We start from the raw sequence: 20,588 nt of genomic DNA, 5'->3' as shown, positions 1-20,588 counted from the left end.
TGACGTGGTTGTTACCGTTTTTTAAATTGCTTTTTTTCTTTCCTCCTGGCTTTACGTCCAGTCAGCTGTCAGATGTGAGGGTGACACCTGGCTCACCTCAGCTCAGTCCAGAGGCCAGCGCAGCTACAAAATGTGCAGTAACGCGGCCCCCGTCCCAGATAAACAAGCGGGCCTGTGCAGGAATCTGGCCTGCATCAAGGCTGACGAGCCAAGCATCAGCGTGAGATGAGAGCGTCTTCCTGCAACTCTGTGTTTCCCTTGACATGTTCCTGCATCTTTTATACGTCAGATGTCACAGTGTATACCGAGATAAGGCACCACTGTTTAAGCTTTGTCTCTATACCAGATCATACTGATTAAACATTAAGACAGCAAACGATCCTAAACTCATCGGTTAACAATCAACAAGAACATTTTAATGTATCTTCAGTTTCTAGCATTATGCATTATTTAGTTCATTTGTGTAATAGTTTATCATATGAACTCTAGAAATACCCACCAAACGAAATCAAAAGGGTTTTTTTTCTATCTATTTTAGCATCACGGGAAAAGACAACAAATAGTTGATAACTTGTGACTAAATTAGCATGTTGAAGTGAAAAAGGGTCCTTGTGCATCAGGACAAAGTTAACATTGTAGTCACAGATAGCAGAAACATTAACCGCAATTATATCCAAACAGAACTTAGACAGAATTGTGAACTTTAACCTACAAAAATAGCAAATTAACCACGAATAAAGCAGCCGAATTCCCAACACGCTTTTAACAAACTATTCTTGCACCTTTTCACTTTTAATTAAAGAAGGCGAGCTGTGAAAGTGAGCAGCTACAGTACCGGGGACTACTTAAAACTCCGACCTTCGCTGGAAATTAGATGTAATGACTTGTTTGCCCGGAACTGTGCAAACTGTGCTCTGTGGTGACAGAAGGCCAACGCAGTGACGTCCTCACAGACACAGTGGAGACATCGGCCGTGTCAGTGTTACTGTCTCTCTCTTTCTGTATGTGTGTGAGTGTGTAAACACAGCTGTAGAGCAAAAGCAAACACAAGCGTTTTTTTTGTTGTTGTTTTTTTTCTTTCTTTTCCCCCTGTATGGAGCCAAAGGCTGTTAACATCAGTGTACACATATGAATGAGAGTTGATAGTGAGATCACACACTAATACCTGTATTTGTCTTTTTGTGCATTTTTATGATTAAGGTGGTCTTAATCCTCTCCGTGCATGTTTTGTTTATGTCCCTCGGTTTATGCAACAAAGCCTATGCAGTATGCATCTCATCAAGGTCAAAACCATTTGGTGGAAAGCATCGATAACGGATGTTCAAGCCAAACTAAAACAACAGAAATAAGCAGCAGATTTGATGTCATCGGAAACCTTTTCTACCTGGCTTTCTTTCTGTTTGACCTGAAATTGGCAAGCACTGATGAACGCTCCGACCGTGAACTCCATCTAAACAATACCGCAAAACGTACGGGAAGACTGGATCACCAAATATGGAAGACACTGGGTCAAGCATGATGTTTTTTAATGAACACTCATTCAGGCATGGGCTGAATCCTTGTCCTGTGCTGAGACATCGTTAACCTGCCAGAAAAGCACATGATGTAGTTCCTCCAGTGTTGCACGTAGCAACTGAGCACCACATTTGCAACGCCTCTCTGAGCATGACACTTGATGGGCGGAACGGGTCAGCGGGATTTAGTTTTGTCTTGTTTGACAGTGGAAAGAGGAGAACTATGTAAATCCTCTGTGTTCAATCCGTGTCTCACGTCGCAAGATTGAGACAATCACTATATCACACACTTCAGTTTCACTTGGCAGTGGGCTATAGTAAAGTTGAATGACCGAAATAATTTGGCACTAAAATACTTTCCCATGCATTATGACAATCTTGCTAATGAGCAAAACAGCTTCAATGTTTGTTAGTATTTCTTCATCATAGTCAGCATCAGTGTTAGAGAAGTCACTACAAAAACCACTATTTCAAATTGAGGCATCTTTACATTAGTAACTTAAGTAACTGCTTTTATGGTAAAGTCATGCAAGAAACCCAACTTAAATCAACTTCACTAAATAAAGAGGATCTCATTGTGAAAGACTGAGACTGGCTGTGTATGTGAAATGACTGAGAAAAGTACCTAAGATGTGCTTGTTTGACTTCACCGTAAGCACAAATGCCAGTTGTCCTTCTGTTTATGTAGTTGCTTCACAAATGTTTTCTGTAAACCTAAGTCCAATCAAGTCTATAAGTATGAAAGCTGCCATCAAATGTGTGCAATCAAACAAACTTCCAAATGGACTTTAGCGTGACTCACTGGAAGTTTGTGTGGAGTGTGAATGCTGAGCGGACCGCAGAGCTCCGGACGGCCCAAACACAATACTTGACAAGTTTCAAAAAGCTCTGTTTCAAACTGATGAGCGCCATGAAGGGGATTTAAACTATTTTACAAGACATTGGTGGGTTCTTGGCTGGTAAACAAACCACTACAATGATTCAACTTACACTTTATTGCATTCAGCCCAGCACACAGCATTGTTGTGGAGGTTGTGATGCAGCTTGTACGTCACCACTGCCTTCCCGTGCTTGTTTACCACTTTTTGGTTCAATGGTAAAAAAAAAAAAAAAAAGGCCATTGTGAGTGAGCAAGATGAGAGTGCAACGTTTTCTATTCCTTTTCAACTTTGGTCCAGACCACAAAACTGCACCACAAGTGACGTCACTCATACCACTCTTAGGAAAGGACCTTCATATCATAATATGCTTTGGACCAGCTGTATTTTAACAAAGTGGTCTATCCCAGAGTTGCTACTGATGCAGATCTGGACTCCATATGTCAACCAAGGAAAAACAAATATTTTAAAAAGCTTCACAAAGACATTTATATTCTGCAACATGACCCTCAATGCTTCCCAACAACGCCACTGTCGCTGCTGTCATTAGCAGGAAACCCTTCCTAGCTGGAGTATAGAGAAGTCTGATAGAGCCGATAAGGATGGAGACTCCTAAGGACGGCTCGTCGTCCTCTGTCGGAGGTCACTTCCTCTCACATGCTCGATCAGTTTTGCTTCCCGTGGAGTTTTTTTTCTTTTTCTTTCTTCCTCTTCTTCTTCACAAGACTGACTTCTAATGTTTACAATTACTAGCATGGAAGCCCTTCTGATCTTTAAAGAAAGGACATATTTAGAGCATGCTTTCAGTGCATAATGGGTCACGGAGCACTAACTGGCTTAACAGAGTTTCTGAGAAAAAAAAAAAAAATCCAAAGCCACAGCTAAGTGGCACTTGGCTGGAAATAACAGTTTACGTCCTGAAAGGCAGTTTAAGTTCCTACAGTGAACGCTCATCACATTTTTCTCAGTCCCCAATAACGAATCTTGTGCCACACACAAAAAAGGTGGGTGTACTACTATAGAGGAGAATGTAAAAAAAAAAAAAAAAAGAAAAACGGCCTCACACATGATTAAAGAGCAGTCAGTGTGGCTGCGGCGAGGAAATGAAAAATTCTATACATTTAAGTGTTTAATTCACTCGAATTTTAAGATTATTGTCCTTTATCAATCAACCACATGCCCAATTTATAACACACTGATTACATTTTAGACTTCATTCTTTTATTAGATGTCAAAACTTGCGGCGTGTTGATGAGTACCTGTAAAAAGAGGCCCCGCTACGCTTCCATCCACTCCTCCGCTGCCTACCCCGACATTTTCACCCACCACAGAAATCTACTCTGGTGGAATTTCCTCTCAATGGACCAGCAAATACACTTAACATGCTGTTTAGAGATGCAAAAAGGAAAAAGAAGTGGAAAATAGTCGCCAACGCAGTCTTGGTTGTAGAACTGAACAAAAACAACCAAAAAAAATCCAAATAAAATAAACTAATCTATAGTCTTGCAGTCATGCAATGCATATATCTTACTGTGGGTCTGGATTGAAATTGCTTTATGCAAGAGAAATTGAATGCCTTTAATGATCTGTTTAACAACTCTGAATGAGTGTGTGCGTGCGTGCGTGCGTGCGTGCGTGCGTGTGTGTGTGTGTGTTCATCAGTCCCGCTGGCCTGCTCAATGATCTGTGTCAGTTGGAGAGGCTGAGGTCACAGATGAGGTCATCGGCCTCATGGGCAAGAAAACCCTGCCTTGTGTCTCCTTCAGCTTCATTCTGACATCAGCAAATGGGACGATTGAGCGAATCCCTCAGTGTCAGACACCAGTGACGTGGCAAACACACTCATACTCACAGGAAACACTTCCTGCAGCGTGTTATATGAATAGAATGGTCCCTTTTAGTCCTGTGTCGCCTTTTAAGAGCTTTAAAACTATAACATATTGCAAGTTAAATGTATTAGTGGCAGTTTTGCAAAACAATGAACGTATTCATATGACATGGGGTTATTGATGAGCATTAATATTCAGTGTATTGATTCCATATAGCAAAAAATGGTATGAACTCTGAATCCACACGGCTTTCGGTCTAATTGTACAATTCTTTTGCTTTCACCATTACAAAACATTACAAACATCCAATTACTGTAAACCAACTCAAAGCAACAACTTCCACATGCTAAAGCATTATATTCCTGGACATTGAGCAAATAGTGTGAAACACTTGTCTTAACACACAACTATGTGTTAAGACAGACAAGTGACAAGAAGTGTGTGTGCACACTCTCATAAAAAGAACAGAACTGTCACAATGTTTTCTCAACAGCTCATAACTAATATCAGGCTGTTTTGTTAAACAAAGGTCAACTTTAGAGAGTGAGTGCAACACTAAAACAAATGTAACAAGCAAAACAGTCAGAACTGATAACAATTTAACATCAGTATTACCCACTATTCAACAACATCTCTCAGAAACTCAATAATAACATAATAAGAGCCAAATATTACCAGGCCAGATAATCTTTATTTGCTATTCTTCCTAACAGTGTTTTAATATATCTTTATTTCACTTACTTCGTATCATCAGTCTCAGTTTTTTTTCATGTATTGTTTTGTATTAGTTTTCTTATCTTCACTTGATTTGTATGTATATTTGTTTGTATATATGTATATTGGGTCACATTTATATTGACACGATACGACAAAGAGTAGTTGCTATGCTTCAACACAAAGAAAAGGTTAAAAGAGCTCATTAATATGCGAATCACTTACGATAAGATGAGAATTTGTAGATATTAACTTTCCAATCCCGATTCATTTTCGCTCCCACAGGGCTCCTGTGCTCCATCTGTGCCATGCTGTAACTGACTAAGCCCCCCCAGGGCCATGCATTATGGTGCATGGTGGTGACACAAAGGTATTGCTACACACTCAGCCCAGCCAGGGGCAACACACACCATTGACAATCACAACACTGGCCCATTATGTTGGTGTTACACATGAGCGCGGGGTGTCTAAAAGCGTGACTCCGTGCCACATGGCTAAAGCGCCCCTCTTCGCCCGTGATGCCTCTCTCGTTTCTGAGCACCACTTATCTTTCTGCTCTGCTGCACTCTGTAAAGCCAGTGGTTTAAAAAAAAAAAAAAAAAAGACCTAAAGTCAGAATGAAGAGGCGCATGGAGGCAGAGAGAGCCGGCGTACATACCACAAGCAAACTGGTGTTGACAGAGGAGCGGCTCTGGACAAGTGTGGATGCGTTCCTAATGGGTATCTGTTTGTGAGAGGCCGGAGACAGAGAGCAAGACAGAGAGACAGGGTTGAGGGAGAAGTGTCGGCCTGTCAACCTCGACATCCACCCGCTCCTCTCGCATCCACCACTGGCTAGGCCAGAGGGAGCAGGGGCCTGTGGATGGATGAGCTGCTGAAAGAGGAAAAAGGGAAGTACAGCCAGAGGACGGGGCGGTGGAGGAGGAGGAGGGGGGGGGAGGAGGAGGAGGAGGAGGAGGAGGAGGAGGAGGAAGAGGAGTGGGAGGAGAGGGATGACAGGGGGAATCTGTGGGCCAGGGGCAGACAGATGAAAAGAAAACGAGGGGGGAAGTGATCCAGGTGTTCACCTTACAGCCGTATGGTCAATTGCTGCCTCCCAAATGTGCAAAATACAGTATAATTTGCACTTTTGAGAAGTTGGTTTGAAAAATTAGAAAAAAGTTAAATCAGTTGCACACTTTTATCTGAGTACTGGCACACATTCCACACATGCAAGGTGTAAGTAAAAAACGGTCTCCTGTCTCTCAACAAAAGTTAAAGAGTGGGTGAAAAAAAAAAAAAAAAAAAGCAGCACTTTAAGCATGATTGCCTTTTCAAAACACTACAGCTCACCACAGACGTCAACGCACACTTCACACTCTGCACTTTTCCAGATCCGTTTTGATTCCAATCAAACATGTGGAACCTATCTATATAGTGTCCTCATGGCAGGGTTAAAGACAGCTTCACTCCACGGAGTGACAGGGAGAAGAAAAACAAAGGAGCGGCAGAGCACACGAGAGAAAGAAACTGACCTTCAAAGTCTGATATGATCCCTTCCAAGTGAGCGTTGACAGTGGAATCAGACATTTTGATCAGACACAAGTGTGTATGTGCGTATGAGGATAACGCAAGAGAGAGGGAGCAGGGTTCCCTTTCCCCAGCAAAGGAAAAGTCTTCCTGAGGCGCAGTCCCGCTTTTAAACAAATCCCAAATTAGGAGCCCGTGTTAGAGAGAGGAGGGGAAGGAGGGGAAAAAAAAAAAAAAAAAAACACCAAACACTGGAGTTGAGCAGCCCAGTGATCCAAACCCTCTCTCTATCGCTCCTCTTTATGAAAGCAGCAACTTATTTTTCTCTTCTCCTCCTTCTCGACTTCCAGAGTTTGGAATGAGCGAGCAATGACAACCCCCTACCCTCCTTCCCTCCCTCCCTCCCTCTCTCTCTCTCTTGCTGCCTTTCCTCCCCCTCCCTCCATATCTCCCTCCCTTTTGCAGACCTCTTTCCAGACGAGCTTCTCTCTGTTAAACCGCTCACTTCCAAACTGAGGCTGGTCGACTTATTAGCATGCTCACATTCAAAATTTGCACTTTCAGCTGTGAGGCTCAGCGCTAAGATTTATGATATAACAGCAGCGCAGTACAGCACACTCCCTTAAAAGTCACATGGAAATGGTATGGCTTCTCATTGAGTCCATCTCAGAGTGGATGTGGTAAAGATATACAGTAGGTAGATAAACAAATCCAGTCCACGCTATGCACTAATATGGTCAGGACGGGCTCATACGGGCCGTTAGCAGATTGTCTGACATGCTCAGTCGCTCTGGAAGCAGACATCAATAAATAAGTAGCCTAATGACTTAATGACCATGTGAATGAGCCTCTGTGTCAGGGGGGCAGAGGGGGAGGGGTGGTCGGGGGCATCAGTCAGTGTGTGTGTGTGTGTGTGTGTGTGTGTGTGTGTGTGTGTGTGTGTGTGTGTGTGTGTGTGTGTGTGCGTGTGTGTGTGTGTCTGCTCGAAGGGTAGAAACTGAGACGGATGTGGTATTAGGGGGATGACTGTGCGTCAATGAATGCATTAGGATTGTGAACAGTTGAGTACATTCATAACCAGTTTACTGGTGGGTTTTTTTGTTTGTTTTTTTTTCAATTCCAACCAAAAGTGCCATTTAAAATCCTCTTTGAGTTCAGTTCTTACCTTCTGGAGTTACTCAGTAGTGTGACCCTTTAGTGTTTTCACCCCCTGAGGCAACTATTCAGCTTTTCCCAGCCACAGGCCTTTAGTGGGAAAACTCTGCTGCTGGTCTCTGAACCCTTCATTAGTAAAACACTGTAAACACTAACAGCTAAATAGTAGCAGAAGTGTGTGTGGGCATGTGGGGAGATTCCACTTCTCGCAGGGCTCTTAACTCAGTTAAAAATGTTGTTTTCAGGCCAAATCAGTCTTAAGATGACGATCACACAATAGCAGGAAATTGTAAAGAAAAAGTGTTTTAAGATCAAGAAAATTAAAAAGTTAAATATGAAACAGATTCAAGCAGTAATACATAATTGGAGTTGGAAAGCTGAAGAAAAACTGCACAACCTTCAAAGACTGCTATGACACATCAGTTCATCATAAAGCGTTTGGCAAGCCAAATGGTTGCTTACGTTGGAATCAAAGTTTGGATACTTACTGCTGATTTAGTTAATTTGACTGATCACTAACACAGTTGTGTTGAAGTGCACGAATGCACATTATCACATTGCCTTTTGAAAACAAATGAGGCTTAACAGTCCTGAAAAATATCACATCCTGCACCACATTCTCCACATATGAAACGTGCAAACTATCCGAGTTGCATTGTGTTTGAGACAGCTCACAAACATTCAAGCAAGGTGATTATGTTCTCAAGCACCCCAGCTCCAACACAATGAATGTATTGTCACTAAGCTTTGCGGGGAGACCTGAAAAACATGCGGCTCTACATGTGTCTGCATGTGTGTGTGTGCACGCATGCGTGCGTGTGTGTTGTCAGCTCTGTGACAGATGTATAACCTGTCTTCATGTCCTATTCAGTCCACTAGATACAGCGTCATCCTACCTCCTGGAGCTCTGAGGCCTCCCTCAATATGTCACTTCTTTCCAGTAGAGGTCAGCGTTGTACTTATAAATAAAATCTGTCACCATGGGCAACAGTGTAGGAGGGAGCATGTCACTAGTTTACAGTAATATAATCTGTATGGAGATAAGAGGCCGTGACATCGGGAGATTCCTGCCTTGGACGCACCCTCAAGCCACACAGCATGTCCTGCCCCTAGCACATGTGTGGCAGATTCCAAACACACTCCTGTGCGCGCGCGCGTGTATGTGATTTTTTATTTTTATTTGAATATTTCTTTAAAATGAACACACAAATCCCAGAATTGATGTTATGCCCAGCAGATGCATGACACAATCCAAACAAGCATGCACGCATGCACCCAACCCCCTCACTGAAAAAGACACGTACATATATCTATGTATCTTTGTGAAGGCACTTACTGACAGAGTGAATTCCCGAGCACTCACACTGATCCACTCACCACAACAAAATGCCTTTCCTCAGCCAACACCCTCACCCTGAATTAAACCCGATTCAACACGGCGTCTTGAAACCCAGTCCGAACCATCAGACGAGCTGCGGTGATGGGCCAAGTAGGTTTCAAACAAATATTTGTCCACACGGAGAGATAGAAGGACATCATGACGAACACACACAGACACACAGAGAGGAGCACTTCCCTCTGCTGCGTGTCGATGCGAGCCCCGGCAAGCCCAGACAGCGTAAATCCAATCTGCTGTAACAACTGTCACATCGGGAGACCAGAATGTTTATTTCACCCCGCGAAGCCCTTCATTCATATCATAGCAAGCGTGCACTCACTCCTGCCATATGCAAGTGGTCTTAAAAAAACCATCTGTACCTACTATTTGCAGAACACACACCTTGGGTGTGATATGCACCAGCCAAAATGTTTATCTGACTGAAAGGTTTTATAAGGACACGTTGACGCCAGATCAGTAATGATGAGACATTGTTTTTTTGTTTTTTTCAGCTTTCTAAACCTTGCCTGATCATCATGGAAATATTTCTTATAGAGTAGGAACTGGAGCAAGATTAACTCATTTCAATTTACAATAACACATTTATTTGGTGTATGATTGTGATACACGTTAATTCATCTACATGGCCCTTGTTCCGTGTCGGCTTTGTCGTACACAAAATGTATTTGTATAGGCAGCTGCCGGTGTTATATTGCACTCCAGCACACAGATGAAGAAAGACAGAGACAGCCGCCAACTGCTTAAAGAAACCCAGACCACCGTGGCTCTAAAGCGGGTCCTGCCCTTCTCGGAGCTGAAAAATGAGAGGAGCAAAGTGGGAGGAGAGGAAGATGCCTTCTATAAACGGATGCCAGGCCAGCGTGGCAGTTGCTGGGGCAATGCCAGTGTGATGGCGGATTGCGAGTGTCGGCAGCCCCTTACCAGACACATAGACAAGCGCTCCCATGCACACTCACACATACAAAGCAACCGATCAACACGCCTCGGCGCCAGGAATTTTGATTTCCGGGTGTACCTGAAACACTGCAGCGAGGTTAACCAAGACCCCCGATGGTAATCGATGCTAGTGGTAAATAAACTTTTACTGAAATAAAATGTGTTATTTCTTCACATTCACATAAGTTCACACACAAACAGCAAAGGCCGTCATGCAAGTTGCTCGCACACCATTAGGAGCAAGTTTGGGTTCCGCATCTTGCTCAAGGACACTTTGACGCACAGACAGCTGCGAACTGGGGAATTGAACTACCAAACCTGGGATTGCAAGGCCATCCAGGGATGTCTGTGATGCAACTGCATTGCTGCAGTTTATTGGGGATACAGCAGAACAAAAATAAGCACAGAGTGATGGAAATACTAAATTCATACACTTGTCATTTGTTATCATCTGTCTGAGCAAAAAGAATCGGTTTTAACCAGTTTTCTGGGAGTTCAGTATCTCGTATGGTAAATCTGGTTACATTACAACGCCAAGGTTGGGGATTTGATGCCCATCTCTACCTGTCCAAATGCCTAAATGTTTCTTAAGTAAAGCACGAGCTCCAAATTGTTTTTGGGTGTGCACCTCACATGCCAACTGCTACCACAGGTTTGTGATTATGCGGTCATTTATCAGTTTAGTCCTAAATAACAGTTCAAAAACACTGAATCAACCATGCTTGGATTCCAGTTTTATATGGAATGTTATTATTTTTGGGTCATGTCGGGTTTTGACAATCATAGTTATTTTAAACATTACCAGTACCCGCCACATAGGAAACTCCAGCTTCCTGCTGAGCACATCCTAAAACAACAAACAAGTTATTGGCGTCGATGCAGACGATGAGTCAGGCCATATTCAATAGGCCATCTGGAAGAGGTGAAAACTGGTTCGGCTGCGAGTCCACTGTTTGTATTTAGAGCAACTTTACACAGCAACCTCTGACAACCTGAAGCTCTACCTGACTTCTTAAGGAAGATATGGATGGAGGAGACAATAGGTGGAGGAAAACAGTGGGGAGAGGTGTGCAGGTCTTTACAACCGGCAGAATAGATAGGAAAATATATGTTATATTCAGTATGAGGTGACACCAAACCTAAATAGAAACTAGGAAGTAGGACGATTTCCCCGCTATGTGTGTGTGATTAAAAAAAAGCGACAGCAGTATGAGCATGAACGATGGAATCAGCATTGCTGATCTAAAAACCCCACAAGGAATCTACACAAGAAAAGCCATGTTTTCATCTGAATGTGGGAAAGAATGGCAGTGAAAAATTTGCAAGAAGCTTGTAAAATGTTCAATTTAATATAGATGTTTTCAAATACATGGTGAAAAAAAACACGGATTATTTGGGGAAATGCAGGCTCAGCTCAGCAGGCTGGACAGTTTCAAAGTTTTGTGGACACGTGCACACGAACAAACCCGCACCCCTCCTCCAGCAGGCCTCGGGGCGCACATGGTAAAGTAGCTTAATCTAAAGTATATGCACAGCTGTAGTGACAGCAGCTGCCCTTAACCAAATGCTAAACATCAGCACCCAGACAGGCTCTGCTAACTTTAATCAAATACAGCACCTGTTGGAAACATGGCTTGCCTGCACTGCATTGCACAGACGCGCACACACACACGCAAACACACACACACACACACACACACAATAGCATATCTCCCCAACTGCTTTTGCACAGTGCTTTTCTTTGCGTGGTGCCTGTGTATTTGCATCGATTGTATGGACACAGATGCTGTTGCCTACGCGTGCGTTTTAGTGTGTCTGCGTGTGCGTGTGCGTGTGCGTGTGTGTGTGTGTGTGTGTGTGTGTGTGTGTGTGTGTGTGTGTGTGTGTGTGTGTGTTCCCTCATTCCCTAATGCATGGGGTGGGATGGCTTGGTAAATACTGAAAGCAGCTGTCCTGCATCAGAGGAGTCTCTATAGGCCTCTTTCTCTTGTTCTCTCTCTCTCTCTCTCTCTCTCTCTCTCTCTCTCTCTCTCTCTCTCTCTCTCTCTCTCTCTCTCTCTCTCTCTCTCTCTCTCTCTCTCTCTCTCTCTAGCACATCAACAACCCAGCATTGTCACCGCCATTTTTGTTGCTCCTCCTTTTGCAGGGCCCATATTGTTTTGCTAAGCATGTTGCCACGGCAACATTACCCAAAACACCAATGAAGTTTCACTGGGACAAAGCATGGGAGGACTTTCTTTTTTACAAAACGTCCTTCTCGCTTAAACTATCAAAGTTGATATTGTGAAAGTGAGCACGCTGGTGAAAAGTTTCCAAACAGAATACAGCAAAATAATAACTTTGTATATTGAAATGAGAGGTGAACATGCAAAGGGCTACTTGACTCTCCACCTCCACCTGGTGGGTGAAATTTTAAATACATTTCGAAGAGACAATTTTTCTGTCCCAGTTTAAGAAGAATGACATCCTCCAGGGCAGGGGTGTCCTAACTCTGTCCTGGAGGGCCGGTATCCTGCATGTTTTATTTGTCTCCGTGCTTCAGCATACCTGAATTTAATGATGACTTCATCACTCAGGTCGTGAAAAAGCTCAATAATGGGCTCTTCATTGCAATCAGGTGTGCTGTAACTGGGAGAGAGCTCAACCCTGCAGGACGCCAGCCCTCCCAGGACTGAGCTCTGACACCCCTGTTCTAGGGGTTTAAATAAAGGGCAGTTTAATGTTCTGAGAATTTGGTGAGTATTCAGATCCCGAGAGCTCAGTGAGGATCTGACTACAATCGTGTCTCACAGATTTCAGTCTCAAACCTCATCAGCTGACCTCACTGTGACTGCAATTAATGGGACACATCTGCTTTGTCATGCTGCTTTCACAACCTCGGTGGTTGTCGGAGAGTTTCCGCTCAGAGTATCATCACTGTTGATTCACGTGGGGCAGGAAAAATGCAGGAAACAAAGGCAGCCTTGCAGCGTGAACACCAGGGAGGGATGACCATGAGTGATCAGTGAGAACCGAACTGACTGGGAAGCGACCAGCAACCAATCCTGGATGGTATTGTTTGAGACGGCCCGTGGGTGAAACATAATTGGCAAAAGTACCAAAATTCTTATATAAATAAACATATTTTCCAAATTGTGGGAAAGGAACAGGAACAATCAAATTAAATGGAAAAATCCCCCCAAAGACTTTCCAGATTAGTTTTTATAATTTTATTACATTTGAGAGTTCCTCTTCAGTAAAGCATTTCAATGTTTTTTGATGTCACAACTTACAGAGTTTGTCTGCAAATAAGGCTGTGGCTGCATAAGCTGTTTCCGGTCAATCTGCTAAATCATCATTTTTCTTTGTGGTGACCAGTTCTCTTGGAAACTGAAAACACAAGCAGGCATGAGGTCAAGTACACCTCACTTGTTTGGCCTTACATATATTTACATGACTATTTCTTTGCCTTTCATTCACAAATTGTGACAATAGGTACAGTAAGTGTTATATTTCTATATGCTATTTCCCTGGACACTCAGGGTGGAAGCAGAGAAAAGACAAGAGCCTAAATAACAAACCGCGTAGAATGCGAGAAAGAAGAAGAGGATAAAGAACAAAAATATATTTTAAAAAATACTAATGGAAATCAAGCTTAGTATAGTAAGTATAATAAAGTATTATGATATAGTATTTGTACTTGGGCAACATGGAGAACACACACACACACACACACACACACACACACACACACACACACACACACACACACACACACACACACTTGGAAATGTAAATACATAAACACTGGAGTGGACAGTGAAACATAAAACAAACACATACAGAGTGTGTCCTGTTGAGACTGTCGGAGCTCCGAGAAGGAAGCACCTGGAGAGACAAGGGGGAAATGAGCTCCATCACCTACATACTCGCTTGTCAATGATCTCATCTCCAGGCACATTTCGCACACTTTGTAGGTACTACAAACACGCATCACCCACATCGACACACACCTATGCACACAAACACACGACAACACGTGCTGCTGCCACCAGCTGACAATTTCAAGACATTTTCACATCCAATGAGTTTTTTTTTTTACAACACACACTCTCACTCATGCAAATACTATTAAGAGGCAGACAGCAGAACTGCACTGATGGCTTTAACATAATGCGCAGCACACACACACACACACACACACACACACACACACACACACACACACACACACACACACACACACACACACACACACACACACACACACACACACACACACACACACACACACACCCCTATGGACAATCTGTTGTGCCAGTGTGTATATTGTTAACTGCATCTAACAGGGAAAGCCAAGTGGCTCAGATCAGAAGATGTGAGGGTTTTTATTATTGGTCAGTCGTACTGTGGTGCGAGTGGAGTGAGTCAGGGCTTTCACCGCCCTGTTAACTGAAGGAGAAACTGACTGATGGTCATAGCAGAATTAAAGCCACAGGGGACAAGAGTAGTACTGTTCAGACAGAGCTCTTTACTGTTTTTACGCCAAAGAAGACGTGGAAAATTTAGAAGGGAAAAAAACCAGGAAAACACAAAAAGAGAAATGCTGCTTTTGAGTCACTTCAAAGTGTTTGCAAGTGTTGAATTCAAGCAGCAGACAAATGCGAAAAGACAGTCAGATTGACCGACAACCTGCAGGGACAAAAAGCCTTTTAACAGGAGACAATGGGCCAGAGGACGGGTGGAGATGTTGGGGACAGACCAAAAACAGATAAGTGTGCAAACACTCCGGGAAATGGACAGATAAAGACAGAACAACCAAAACAGGTCCTTTAAAGCTGCTACACAAACCCCCACAGAGCTCCCAGTTTCAGCTCCAAACCCCAAAGAAAACATGCAGTCAGCAAACAGGACAGAATGAGAGAGTGGAAAATACCATAGAGGGGGGGAAAATAGATTCAGGCTCACACTGAAAAAGACACTGAATCACAGTTAAGGAGCCGAGTGAGACGTTGAGCCACTCAAGAAAAGATGGGTGATCCCTGGTTTATCTTACCTGAGAATTTGTCCCCCTCCATAACCAGATCACTCCCTCCACAGCCACATGTAGTGTCTGCTCTGTGACTCCACACACACACACACACACACACACACTCTCTCTCTCTCTCTCTCGCCCTCTCTCCCTCTCTCCCTGCCTTTTTTTAGACTTCCCTTTTCTCTGGCTCTCTCACTCCTTCCCTCCCTCTGTTCCTCTTCCTCCTCTTCTTACTCTCTCTTTCCTTCTGGGCTCTCTGTTCTCCCTCCCTCTGCCCACTTTGATTCCTTCAGTGTGTCTTGCTAATGAATTCAGAATTACGACATCCCCATGTGCTGATCATATGTTGCGCTCACTGCTCCCTCTTTCCCTGTCTCTTTCTCTCCCTCTCTTCCCCTCTCTTTCTTCAGATCACCCCAAAAGACTGTAGCAGCATTGTATCTTGAAAATAGAAACCATTAGCTCCACCATGTGACATGGACAGACTCCTTACAGACAGAAATAACCCGCCGGACTTGAAAACTCTACCACTGACTCGTGTGTGTGTGTGTGCATGTGTGCGTGCGTGTGTGTATGTATGTGTGTGCGCGCGCGTGCGCTGCTGCATTGATTCATTTGATACCAACTGTAATCTTATCAAGTTGGTGTGAATGTCCTCCTTTAACTATGTTTAGAGTTCCTCATGATGAATAAGACACAGTTCTGCCTTTGTGCGTTTGTGAAAAGGTAATAGCCCGCTGAAACAACACTGATGTGTGTGTGTGTGTGTGTGTGTGTGTGTGTGTGTGTGTGTGTGTGTGTGTGTGTGTGTGTGTGTGTGTGTGTGTGTGTGTGTGTGTGTGTGTGTTTTGACCATCAGTGAAACACCAGCCCTCTCTCTGAAATGTGTGCTCAGGAAACTCAGATGACCTCTGACTGTTGGCACGTCCCTCGCACAGCGCCGGGGGTCAGAGGTCGCATGGCAAGCGTCTGAGTTCTGATAGAGAGCTCAAACACACTCAGACATGTCAGTCCGTGGTCTTGAGCAACACACACACACACACACCACCCCAGTGACCGGGCATGTTGTCGACGCTTGTGTATGTTAGTTGGGGGTTTAGTGTGTTTGTGACTTTGTTTTTCATAGATACTCGTATATATGACTCTGCTCATATCTTCATTATGCCTCACATGATAACTGGATGGAAGGAAAATGTGGGCATTGGAAGGCTACACCAGATCAAATATTACAGGAATGAGAAAGATAACACACACATGACCTAAAACCATGAGGTCATATCAATAGTTTTGCTTGATACTATATTCAGCGTGAAGTGTGTGACATAAACATTAAGCAGAAGGAAAATGTATACCTTAAATGTTTCTTGTAAGTGCTTGTGGTAACAGCAATAATAATGTTGTTCATTATTCTTATTCATTTCATTATTTTGATATGAGGACTGTTAATAGCTTGTTATAAAGTGCCAGTATCACAGGAACCATAAAAGTTGGAATGTAATTCAGTATATTTCAGATATGAGTTTCACCCGCGTGAGATCCGTCTCTTCGCTATTGCTTTATCCATTCCAGGGTGGTGAAGTCAATCGCAGCTAACTATGGGTGAGGCCAGGGTACACACTGGACAGAACCCAGTCCACCGCCGGGTAAACAAAGAGAGTCGGGCAACCACACTTGCATTCAGTCCTATACAGGCAACTTCAAAACACTTGAATCCGAGATAAGCCACACACGCACAGTGAGAACATGCAAACTCCACACAGAGAGACTCTGCCTGAACTCAAACAGTTTCGTTAAGTTTGTGATACCTGTTTGATCAAGTAATTTGCAATTACACATATGATGGAATATATTGTATGTCACAGAAATGTACACTTATTAATCACATGACCAGACAAACAGCTGGGAAAGAAAGTGCACTTATAGTCCAGAAGATACTGTAACTCCATGAATTTTAAGTTAACTTGTGTTTTCAGTCCAACATTCTCAATAATATGCACAGCACTGGTGTATATATTCATCTATTCTAAGTTCATATAAGACTTGACTTATTGAAATTGCATGTGTGTGTGTGTGTGTGTGTGTGTGTGTGTGTGTGTGTGTGTGTGTGTGTGTGCACGTGCACGTGCACGCGCGTGCCTGTGTCTGTGTAAATCATCCAATGAAACGGCCCAAGCGAACGCCTGCTGACTTGTAAATCTGCTGTGTTGGCAGATGTTTTGTATGAAGCATCGCCCTGTAAACTCACACACACACACACACACACACACACACACACACACACACACACACACACACACACACACACACACACACACACACACACACACACAGACGTGCCCTGAGGTGACTGTATCAACATTAGGGAGGTCTACTGATCAGCTAGGCCTTATCAGCAGCCTTAAGCAATTCCCAGCGTCCTGTATGTGTACAATATTAGCTTGTGGCAGTGTGTTTGTCAGCGTGCACGTGCGCGTCTGACTGTGCATCTGCTCCCCTCATGCTTGTCTTTTTCTGCAATTCCCAGATGATAAAAGACGGCAGCTCAATAATACAGGACGGATGAAATAAAAGCAAAACACACATACAATCTGTGAGATTATGTATACATTCAGGAATATACCCTGAAACGAGTTTAGGCTAATGTTCTTTGATTTGTGTGCGTTTACTTCAGAAATCCACTTTGCGTTTTGCTCCAGGTGTTCCAGCAGATTCAGATGTTCCACTTGCAAGCCAGATCAAATAGTTTCCTTTGCTCGTATATCCAAAACTGATTGTGAGCAGCTCTGGGAATACTGAGCAGAAGAGGTAATACAGTTCCAATAAAATTATAAATGATATTGTACACATGCCTTTAGATCAATTATCACACTCTTTGTTCATTTGTTCTGGTTGATCTTCAGACACTGGTTTCTTTTTTGGGTTTTTTTCTACACACACTGTCTCAGTGCACTACATGTCAGAATCTGTTCCCTGCCTGTATTCTTCTTATCTTTTGTTCCTGGCTATCTGTTGGATGAATACACATAAAAGGTGTCACCCTCCAGTTTCTCGAGTAACTGTCTCGTCTATACACATGCACAAGCTCTGAGCTTGTTTTCATTAGACAGGGGTGTTTAAATGAATGCAAGAGGAAATGATCTCATCTTGCAAGATGCAACATGCAAAACTTGCTTGAGCACACCATTACATGACACAAAGCTGATCACAAGATACGTTTATGGTTTTACCCAACAAAGTGATTTGCAAATAACTGACATTATTTGTCAATTATATGCAAATACTGTCATTGAACAAGATTATAATCTATATACAGATATAGCAAAATTAGAAAATATACATAGAAAGATTGAAGTGTGAGATACTGAATTTATATAAACAGGAACTAGTTTTCACTCAAATAAGATTGAATGAACAAGATGTGACGTGACAATGACGTGGTTCCGTCTTTCTTTGTAAGATACTTTGACATTTACAGTAGGCTTTGTAATCAGCTGTTATCTTGGCAGGAAATCGTACCTGCCCAGCTGGGTTAGGGTTATTACCCTAACTCTATTACCTCATAAGTGCTGAAGGTCATGAACGCTGTCTTATGTGAAACACTTCAGAAACAGTGATCGTTTGACGGGAGAGGTAGTGTTTATCTTTGGCATTGGCTCAAACTGGATGGATGGATGGATCAAAGAAGTTGTAGCCGTTACCTGTAGAGTCTGAATGGCCTGCACAGCTTAAAAGCCTTGAGGTAGAATATGACTCTAAGGCATTTTTATTTTACTTACTGGGACTTGCGATGTTGGAAACATCTCTTTCCGTTCTTCTCACTCGAGCGCTGGCTGACCGTGCTGGAAAGAGAAAGACAACATGATTTAATTGCACTCACTGGCGTGTAACATCATTAATCCATGTGAGAATTAGTCGAGAAGAGTTTCATTTCGATAAACTGAGTTGAGGTCATGTTTGAGGGGCGCAAATATATAACCTTTATATGAAGAGTAACTTTCTGAAGCGCCCTGGGTGGCAGATTTGGTTTTGCACTGAACTGCAAGATTCCCATAGTTGCAAAGCATTGAAGGGAAAATCAGCTGTTCGGCCCACCCTGGTATATGTACACTGTCTCTCCCCCGACCACGTCCAACATTACACATTCGAGTGGATTCAAATCGTCCTTGAGGAACACCTGCTGCCAGTTCAGCGCCGCTCTGAACACTACCATCCACTAAAGTCAACAAAGCAACAAAACATATCAGCGCCAGATGGAAAACCATTACTTCACGTTCTCCCAGAGGCTAAATAATCTACCACTACAACGTGGAAACGCAGAATGAACCGGGGTTTGAAGGATTGCCGTTATTGTCCGACCACAGAGCAGATGACTGTTGAGGGATTCCTGTTGCAACAACACATCATTAGTGGGGCAAAACAAACCTGTCCCATGGTGGTCTGACCTCAGCTCACGTTCACTCAGAGCGGAGGAACGGTGGTACGTCAGGACAATTCTGCTTCACAGTATCAAGAAGAAATGAATTCGAATGGTCAAGACTTTGTGACAGTTTCATATCATGCATTTACACATCATGAGATTTTACTTGTTATTAACCATTGGTAGTCACAGGCAATAAAACGTGAAACTATTCTCATGATTAGATGCTTTAATTTGGAACAGTCATTCTTACAGTGATGGTTCTCATAATGTAATTTCAAAGTTTGACTCCGTCACATTTATAACAATTGAAATTGTGTGTTTTAATGAGCTAGTAGGTTTACCATTCACTTTTTTCTTTGGAAGATATCACGCTGAGAAGAGGTATTCCTCTGAGCCCTGGACCTTTCATGCTGCTGCTGCAGCTCAACGGGGCCAACAGGACATTTCCATCCCACACCTCAAAAACCACTATTTCATAACATGAATTTCTGACTGTGTTTCGTTTTGGTCTGCACTTATAGTTACAATGCACAAAATCACTGATTCAGTTTTGTGCTCAGAAACTGTGGAGTTTGCATGATCTCCCTGCACAGGCCTGGGGTTTCTCCCGACTACCTGTCCACGGTAGAATCTGCCTGTTCACAGATTTTCAGTTAAGATCAAATTTCAGCCCCCACTGTGACCCGGAGATAGACGGTTTTGCCGTATTTGAATGATATTTTTTGGTTGATATCAAAAAATATTTGCACTAAAACCAATCAAACTGAGGTTTTAGATGTGAGGATCGATTTGCACAATTAAATTTTATCACACATTTCATGTCAAGACATTGAGTAACATGGGACTAATAGTGAGAATGACTTGATAGTGTATCGTCAGAGGAACACGTAAGAGCATGTTAACAGGATGCCACGTCTCGTATAGATCAGCCACATACTGGCTCTTTTCTTCTGTGTACACACACACACAAACACACACACACACACATACCATCGAGGCCCCCCCAGCATTGACTCAGCCAGTGCCACTCAGATGAGGTAGGTTGTTCATTCGACTGATGAGTCAGTTGTCCCATCCTGTTTTCAAGTTCTTAGAAATACTTCCTACCGCAAACCTTTGACGGTGGGGGAATGAATGCGCCACGGTGTGACTGGAAGACGTGAGTAAAGCTTCTGTGATTCGTGGGAGGCACACAAACACACACACACACACACATGGAA

The 20,588-nt window shown here is 43.1% G+C and overlaps 1 protein-coding gene across 4 annotated transcripts in view; it reads right to left on the bottom strand.

Annotated features, from left to right (window-relative positions):
- Window positions 1–20,588, bottom strand: part of septin9a (septin 9a) — a 60,662-nt gene that overhangs the window by 32,761 nt on the left and 7,313 nt on the right. The window contains exon 2 of one of the 4 annotated variants that reach the window (XM_080511011.1): window positions 18,725–18,787. In XM_080511011.1, the coding sequence (XP_080367137.1) occupies window positions 18,725–18,787 (63 nt within the window). Of the gene's footprint in view, window positions 1–5,593; window positions 5,698–6,449; window positions 6,659–14,969; window positions 15,097–18,724; window positions 18,788–20,588 lie in introns of those variants that run through there. The other 3 variants (XM_080511013.1, XM_080511012.1, XM_080511014.1) reach the window with 3 other exon arrangements.

The sequence above is a fragment of the Blennius ocellaris genome (assembly GCF_963422515.1).
Source record: "Blennius ocellaris genome assembly, chromosome: 16".
NCBI classification, from domain to species: domain Eukaryota; kingdom Metazoa; phylum Chordata; class Actinopteri; order Blenniiformes; family Blenniidae; genus Blennius; species Blennius ocellaris.
This window is presented reverse-complemented; position numbering and strand designations above follow the sequence as displayed.